The 8,795-nt window shown below is 36.6% G+C and overlaps 1 protein-coding gene across 6 annotated transcripts in view; it reads right to left on the bottom strand.

Moving 5' to 3' along the window:
* Positions 1–8,795, bottom strand: part of ate1 (arginyltransferase 1) — an 87,781-nt gene that overhangs the window by 5,895 nt on the left and 73,091 nt on the right. For 4 of the 6 annotated variants that reach the window (XM_077217467.1, XM_077217469.1, XM_077217466.1 and 1 more), the window contains exon 11: positions 8,156–8,276. The exons of the other annotated variants lie outside the window; for them this stretch is intronic. In XM_077217467.1, coding sequence (XP_077073582.1) covers positions 8,156–8,276 — 121 coding nt within the window. The remainder of the gene's footprint in view (positions 1–8,155; positions 8,277–8,795) is intronic. 6 annotated transcript variants of the gene reach the window in all.

The following is an 8,795-nucleotide window of genomic DNA, read 5'->3' as shown; positions in this document are numbered from 1 at the left end:
GAAAATTAAAGCTTACTTTATACTTTTATACTGCATATCTTTATTTATTCATCCACTGGCACTTTTTTTTTGCTTGCAAACTGTAGCTAGCTTTTAAGTTTAAAATTCAAGTGCAAGTCAAAATTCTAAATCAGCACAAATGTGATACCTTGAATACAAAACTAAGGGCTGTGGTCCTCCGGGGTAAACAGGTTACGTAATACATTAGCATTTTAAAGAGACAATCCAAGTGAATGTGTCTAAAATGCGGTAGAATGTATGCTCAAAATGGTATTATGCAACTCGAGTGGGCATACTTTACAAAGGAAAAAAGTGCAGAAGTACCCAGTGGGTGAGGTCATCTATACTAAATAGGACTTAGTGTAACCCCTCAGGGCCTACTAGCCCCGCTCTGTGCACGCCTCGAACCCGGGTCGCTGGCATGGGAGACGGGGTCGCTAATAAGGACACTAAAGACTGCAGTCGCTAGTGCGCCTCTTGAGATCAGGGGAGTGAGGTTTACCTGCACAGCTCTCACTAGCTGGGCTCCGTTACACTAGCTATGAATCTACAGCAAAATAATCTGTATTTAACACAATTTCATGAGATTAGGTATTAGAAGATAATACAGAGAACACAAATTTCTATATTGTTTCGTTGTCTTCACTGGTTGCATACAAAAACAAACATACAGCACGACAAGAGAAGTCTGATTCATGAACAAATGACTCTCTGTGTGATTGTTTTAATTAATCACAAATGAAATGTTATCAGTTTGAAATAGTGTAACCAATAAAGTTTTTGTAATGAATTTATATGTAAACAATGTGGTTCTGTAAGACAAAAGACTAATTTAAAGGAAAGTAAAAGAAAATGAAAACGGTGTTGAGATATCAAACAGCAATAAACAGTTCAGAATGAAAGCTTTTAGCTGCTTAATTAAGCACAACAATAACACTGTACAGAGCAGTCACGAAAGTCGGGCTCTTTTCAGTCAGACAATCCAAACATCCGCTCTGTATATAAACACTCCTTCCCCTGACCCATTCTTACTCCATTCATCCATCCTTTGACTCGATTAACACTCCTGTCAAGCGGCATCAGACATTCTCAGCAGCACCGGAGGTTCACCGACACACTGCTTTAGGGCCAGATCTATCCCGGGGTCAGAGGTCAAAGGTGATAGATCGGACTTTCTCTGGAATGAGAGTCGGGCTGTAACCCCGGCACACTCCTCGAAGAGAAAGAGGAGGTTTCCTACAAGTTTCCTACAGAACTATGTTTTTGGAACAGACTTAAGCTATTTATGTTTACTTCAACTTGTCTGTGCGTAAATGTACCGTATCTTTAACTACACATTATGATCCACTCAATCAGCGAGTAACATTAATTCAGTAACCACTCAGCAAATAATTCATTAGACTGATTCAAACTGATAGCTTTGCGTGTTGGCAGCGAATACAGTTTATTTTTCCTCATCACATTTAATTCAGCCCTCAAACTCACAGATCAGATGATTTAGTTTATTTTGCCATGGCGCCGTAGATTTAGCCTAGACTATCAGTCCTTAAGATTGAATTTGAAAAAAAAAATCTGTTGAATGTAGCAGTGTAAACAAGCCAAAAAGCCAAACACTTTCACAACAATGTTGTGGTGCTCCTCTCATAAATATAATTATTCTAAAATTAGCTGAATCCTGTCGGTCAGGAGAAGCTTCATGAGGTCAGTTTGGTACTCTGTCACTGGATGTTGCCAGACAAACCCAATACAGACTCACAGCCAGATTTACCTCATCAGGCAAGTAACCCCACGATTGAAGAGTTCAACAGTATGAGAGTAAACGTGCTCCGCAAGCACCTCATTAAAATGAGCTTCCTCCTCTGGATTGATCATTCATTGCCATGACTCTGTAGTGTCTGGCAGAATGTTTTTGCTTCAACTCTGAACTCACACACCAAATTTAATCAATCAATCAAAGTCTGTTAGTTCAGTACAAATATACATTATGTCAGTACTAGAATCAAACATAACTACAATGAGAAGAACTAGTCTGAACCGCAAACCATGTGTTTTTTTGGGTCAGATTCATACTGCTTTGTGTAGATGACAATGAAAAATTCAAGTACCGAAAATGCAAATTGATTTAAAATCTTTTGGAAAAAAAGGGGAAATAATTTTAAAAAGTCATTTAAAATCATTGTAATTGTTATGAGACACAAGAAACAATGTTTAGTGCCAATGACATCAAACTTGGCGTTTCACATCTTGATATGGCAAAGTTTGTGCACAAATGACATTTAAATAAAAAGAAAATATTATTTTATTACTCTAACATCATCCTCTAAACCTGTTTCCACAAAAAAAACGTAAATGTGACTTGACTGTGAAAGGTGACTTTCTTTTGTGGAACATAAAAAGATATTAGGAACCAAGCAACACTGGAACCCGATGACTTCCATCGCATGTCCAAAAAAAAAAAAGACATTTAATAAAATATCTATTTTTCATTTCTACAGAAGAATGTCAATATAAGTTTGGAGTAAATGATGGACGAATTATCTCTTTACGAGGGTGTGCTTAACCTTAGCTCAGGACAATTTCATAGTTCCAAATAAACTATTAATAAAAAGCATCATATTTCTCTCAGTTTTCGAAAGAGGGCATGTAGTTTATAACGCAGACATTTCTACATTAGTTTCCTAATGTGGCTCCAAATGTGGCTTTCATAGAATCTAAACATCGACCTTGTAACCAAAGATCAGACCGCTGGCCTTGAGCTCTGCTGAGAAACAGGCCTGAAATAGTTGGTCTGTCAGGCCAAGAACAACAGGTCATGTAGGACTGGATGCACCACAAGAACGATTTAAAAACACTGGGGGAAATGAAGGCCCGTGTCTGATTGCCAGTCAGCACGGAGGTAGTTCAGACAAGACCAAGGGCCTCCCAAGCTCTGCAATCAAAACCAGTACGAAATGTGTGGGAAGCTATAAGGACTGCAATGAGGTCATTCTTATTGGCATCATTCACTCAACAAAAAAAAAGATATTCAAATAATTTTCCTTAACTACTGTATATAATTTATAGACTGCGTTTTTGATTTAGAAAACTGTCATCCTAACATGTCTCCTAACCAGGCAAATGGTCAAAATAGACTAATCACCTTTTGAAAGTAACTTGACACTTCAAATAAAGATTATATCAATTACATTGTTACACCAGTAGGTGGCAACAAGTGACTTAAAAATTCAATCATTCACTCAAGAGATTCATTCAAAAATGCTGATTCATCCAGTGATGAAACAAGTGAAGGCCCAGTCCCAATTCGCATACTATCCGTCCTAAATAATATTCGAAAATAGAATTAGTACGTCCCAAATCATAGTATGTTGAAATGAGTGTTCCAAAGAGACCCGGATGGTCTACTATTTCCAGTCAGAATCCGAAGTGCGGATCGATGCACACTCTAACGGCTAATATTGCCCACAACCCATCGCGCGTTGGACGAGGATTCGGATAGAACTACAAACACGAATGAAAAGTGTTAAAAAACTACAGACATGGAGGACGCGCGAGTCCGGCGGTTATATAGAGGTTTAGATAAAGGGGATTGAGTGATTGATTATCAGTATCTAACCTGACGAAAAGGTATTTATTCAATGTTGTCTACATTATATTGCATCTGCAGCAGCATTCTGAACTTTTGTAGAGATATGTTTAGCCATTACCTTTTAAATGCATCATTATATTCAAATTGCAAACACATGAGGAGAAAGGCCGCATGAAAGACCCACGACTGGCAGATGAACGTGCTCTCCGAAAAGGTAGGAAATAAAATTAGATTGAATGGAAGATTTTAACTGCGACAAGATGATTGACAGGGCAGTTTACAGTGACAGGAACACGCGACAGAGCTGTCTGTTAAAGGTGATGTGATAGTATGTCCCAAAGCTTGCCTACTCTTTTGCTACACACTCCAAAGTATGTACTTTTTCTTCACAAAAAGAGTACATACTTTTAGGTCGTAGTATAAGTAGGCGAATTGGGACTGGACCGAAGTCTTTATAGGCGAGTCATTGAATCATTCATTCAAATCAAATTGATTCATATTTTTAAAAAGACTGCAGCAACTAAAATTTTTTCAGAACCTCTGGTAAATTACGTTATTTTGTTTAGTTGTCCATTCAGAATCGTGATCTCTATTAAAAAAAAAAAAAAATTCTCAATTTATCACGAATCGTGCAGCTCTACTTAGTACTAAATTTCATGTCCAAATGGAAACGGTGTCCCTCACTTACATGACAATTCCATGAGGATCATAGAGTTTTTACACCCTCTTTATCAGCGGCTTCAGAGACGAGTTCTAACGCCACACATTGCTGTGAGAGGATCTGCTGACCGTGAACTTAATCTTTTCTTGACCCTTACCTCAACCCTCACTCCATTTAAACATCCAAACGCTCAGGTATAACTTAAATATTTACACACAAGAGAAGTACAAGCACACTTACACTTGCCCCAGTGTGTTTACAGGGCCGACAGGGTCGAATGTGAAGACAAATTAACCTGAAGAAGGAAAGTGTGTTAACAGCCATGATCAGACGGTTGAGAACAATTTCTGAAAGTACTGCTATTGTTCCTTATAGGGAAAAATTCACCCATAAATGAAAAATTATGTTGCTCATGTTGTTCCAAACCCCAATTTCTTTTAGTTTTTTTTATGAATCTTCACATTTGATATATTAAATAGTTCATAATGACCAGTGACTGCGTACCTGCAATAAGTACGAAAAATGTGTTAAAAGTAATTAAAAAGTTTGGGGTTCAAAAGGTAAAAAAAAGAAAAAGAAAAAGATATTAATACTTATTTGTTGCATCCTTGGTAAATATTTAATTGATCCAAAATTACAGACATTTTAAATTGTAACAAAAAAAAAAAAGTATATTTCAAATAAAAGCAGTTTTTTCCCCTTTCTTTCAAATAATCCTGAAAAAATTGCATCTCAACTTCTAAAAAATTTGTAAGCAGCTCAACCATTTTCCACATTGATAATAATAGGAAAAGTTTCCTGAGCAGCAAATTTGAAACTTTGAAGACTGTAGTAATGATGCTGAAAATTCAGCTTTGCCACCACAGGTATAAATTAGTTTTTGATAAAAATTTAAATTGTAATAATATTTCACAATATTACGTTTTTTACTGTATTTTTGCTCAAATAAATGCAGCACTGGTGAAAATAAGAGATCTTTTTCACATAAAAAAAATCTTACTGACCCCAAACTTGAATGGTAGTGTATTATTTTTTGTTTTGTTTTGTAGAAATAACAGCATACAGGTTTGGAATGATATACGGGTGAGTAAATAACGACAGCATTATCATTTTTGGGTGAAGAGGGGCGTCTGACATTAAACACACATGAGGGTATGGTTGGATAAAGATCACGACGAGAAGGAAAAATAAATGCATTGTTGTCTGTCCGGGGTGGACGTGTCTCAGGCATCCTAAAAGCAATCCTTCCTTAATCTGCCTGTATCACCCAGCATTAAATATGAATTCACAATGTTGACAGAATAACAGATACGCCTCTATAAACCATGTTCTTTAAATAGTGAAAAACTATCTGTGTGATCTTTGCGCAGAATTACGTCAGCACACCTCTGCTATGGGCTCGAGTGGCACATCCTGATTTAACTGGGCAATATAAACAACGGAGACTCTATGCGCCTCTCAAATTACATAAGTACTGCATAGAAGCACATGAGCAATGTGTTCTCTGTGCTACAAGTGAGACACACTTTTAAATTTAATAACACTGTTTGCCAAAAACAGGTTTAGATTGAATTTTCGCCCAACATTTCCTGGTAGTGAAAAGGAATTCTGCAGAACGAGTTATGTTAATAGGTGAATAATCAAATTAGGCAAAATATTTATCAAACAAACAATTTACTGAAAGAAGTTCTGTTGGCAAAGATTCTAAAGTATTGAAAAATAGGAACTAAACATACTATAAACGTCATATATGTTCTTTCTTAACCTATTTACTGCCTTAAATTAAATTTCTGGTCTTATGTAGACGATTCACCTGTGCAGTTTGTTCAAAGTAAAAAAACATATCTTGTTTTAGTATGACGTGACGATTCCCTCTTACTTCTCAATTTCTCCAACCACTTGACTCCATTCTGTACTGTAACGCCCACTTTTCACAATCAAAACTATTTAATTAAGCCCAAGAAACGGTAAAAACTGAATGATCTACAAGTGATACTACTGATTTTAACTGATAACTGATTTTAAAAACCTTTTGATAGTTTTGTAAACAAATACAAATCATTCCTTTGTTCGAATTTCTGTATTAAACGATATTTTAAATGGATGGAAAACACCATACAAAAATGTCCAGTATGTTCCTCTTTCAATATAGTCTAAAAAGCATCCCAGGATGCACTTCATGAAGTTGGTGGATGAATGCCAATAAATGTGCAGTTCAAATATGAAACAGATTGCATTATTTTGGTCACTACATACTTCCATTGGTGTTATTTCATAGTGTTCAAGACTTCACTATTATTCTAAAATGAGAAAAACAGTGCTAATAAACACTGAAAAGGTGTTTCTAAACATTTTACTGCTAGTGTACATGAAAGCTGGGCAAAGAGAAACAAAAACGAAAAAGCAGAGAAAAATAAGAAGAGTTATTTTATACATCAGCGTCTCACCCTCCCTTTTTAGGCCCACGCATGGCGTCTACTTGTCGGTACTGACATTATTATTATTATCATCGTCATCAACCCCAGAGTTCTGGGCCGAGACCACAGCACTGACCCGCTTGACTGCCGCAACAGAATCCTGGATGCTCTCCATGCCTGGATCCAGTCCTGTTATTTCAACACACAAAACGCAGGACCAATGCACCCCTCCTATTGTTCACAGAACTGAAATCTATAAACACACTTGACGGTTTACAAATTGAGCTCCAAAGCAATGGCATCCAAGGACCGAATGGCTACCGTAATTAAGCTGACACAAATGACGTATATTGTGCAATTACAGACATGGGAACTGCTGTTACATATTGATTTTACAGTTGGCCCCTACAGACTCCACCGATCTGTCAAGCTGATTAGCAAGCCTGATAGTAAAGTGTCATGACGTGGTCAAATGGACTGGTTCCCGAACCCACTTGTGGTGATGGATCTCCATCAGAGCTCGCTCGATCTGACTCAGAGTCCAATAACCTGATGCAATTTTGACACTAAACAGACAGCATTTGATAAGCGCAGTCAGCTGTGTTAGGGAAAGGTTGGCTGGACCTAAAACTTTGTCAGGTCTTGTCAGATTGGCTATGGAAAAGGGAAGAACTGCCAATGTCTTCAACAAGGTTCAACTACATGATCTTTTTGAACATGTGCAACAGAACTGGTGACACTGGGTGAACCTCACAATATGTCAAAAACCTGTCAGTGAAAAAAATAGGAATTGTATTTTGCTTACAGAAATAAAGCCTATTTTAGACTTAAAATAGGATATACATATCATTAAAATTATATATAGAAATTAATGATATATTACTAAAATAGTATTATAAATGTTATATATAGGTATATATATATATATATAAGAATGTATATTAAAATTATATTGCAAAAACATAATAAAATATCCAACAATATATTAAATTAACATTTTAATATATTATAATATATAATTTTTATTGGGTTTTTTTACAACATAATTTTTCTATATGATTTTAATGTATTGTTATTTATATATAAATTTTAAAACTTAGGGTGAAATTTCATTCCAAAATCAAAAGAAAATATGAAATTATATTATGCTTATTTTAAAACAGGGCATAATAATAGTAGTATTCTTTTTTTGTTAAACTAATTTTTAAAAATTAAGCGCAGTTCTTATTATTGTAATTAAAACAAATACATAAACATACGTAAATAAATATAAATAAACCATATATTTAGGCATTTGTTGAATTTCCTGTATGCTGTATTTAATATAAAATAATATAATTCAATGATGTTAAAACAAATGAGTTAAAGATGAAAAGTAAAGCGTCCAGATGCAGTAATGACAATTAGGTGAGAAAATGTGCCATTAAAACACCAAAACTTTAAAAACAACCTGACATTTTCTTGTGAGATGGATTTGCTGTGTTTTATAACCTGCTTGGGCGTTCTCGTTGAGACGAGAGTAGACGGAGATCTCAAGGCGGGAAATGCATCTCTCGATGGACACCCAAGCGTATGTTTCAGGGCACAGGAGGTCTGAAGGCCGGTACTGACCCTATGAATGCAAAAACAAGAAGAGGAAGAGCTTGGTCAGTGCATCGGTATGTCGAATGCTGTAGATTAGCGGGAAACCAGGAGACAGAAAGAGGGGGAAAGCAGATGGTCTTCTCAGGCCTTGAGTTGCGTGCCTTTTAGGGGACTGCGCATAGTCACACAGAGCCAAACAAATATACACACACCATTGTGACCGCAGTGTAAAAAAGCAAACGCCTCGGGGCAGATCTCTGGCAAGCTAAGATAGCTAAGCTATTTCTGGCAAAGGCAAAAGTGCACTGACACGCTGCACGAACTTGCGTACACGCACTCTAAAGCCCGCGCAGATTATTTGGGTTTAGTTCAGTATTTGGTCAAACTAGAAGCAGCCTTGTGAAAGTCCCACCATTACCGACAGGATTCGTCTTTCATTAACCCGCAGTGGAAACTATGTGTCCTGTTTTCACGAGACGGACAGCATGGGAACGAGGGATCCGGTGGAACGTGAAAATAAAAGGCATTCTGTGGGGCAATGCAAGGA

The sequence above is a fragment of the Siphateles boraxobius genome, unplaced genomic scaffold (genome assembly GCF_051911475.1).
Source record: "Siphateles boraxobius isolate OS27281-9 unplaced genomic scaffold, OSU_SipBor_1 73, whole genome shotgun sequence".
NCBI classification, from domain to species: domain Eukaryota; kingdom Metazoa; phylum Chordata; class Actinopteri; order Cypriniformes; family Leuciscidae; genus Siphateles; species Siphateles boraxobius.
This window is presented reverse-complemented; position numbering and strand designations above follow the sequence as displayed.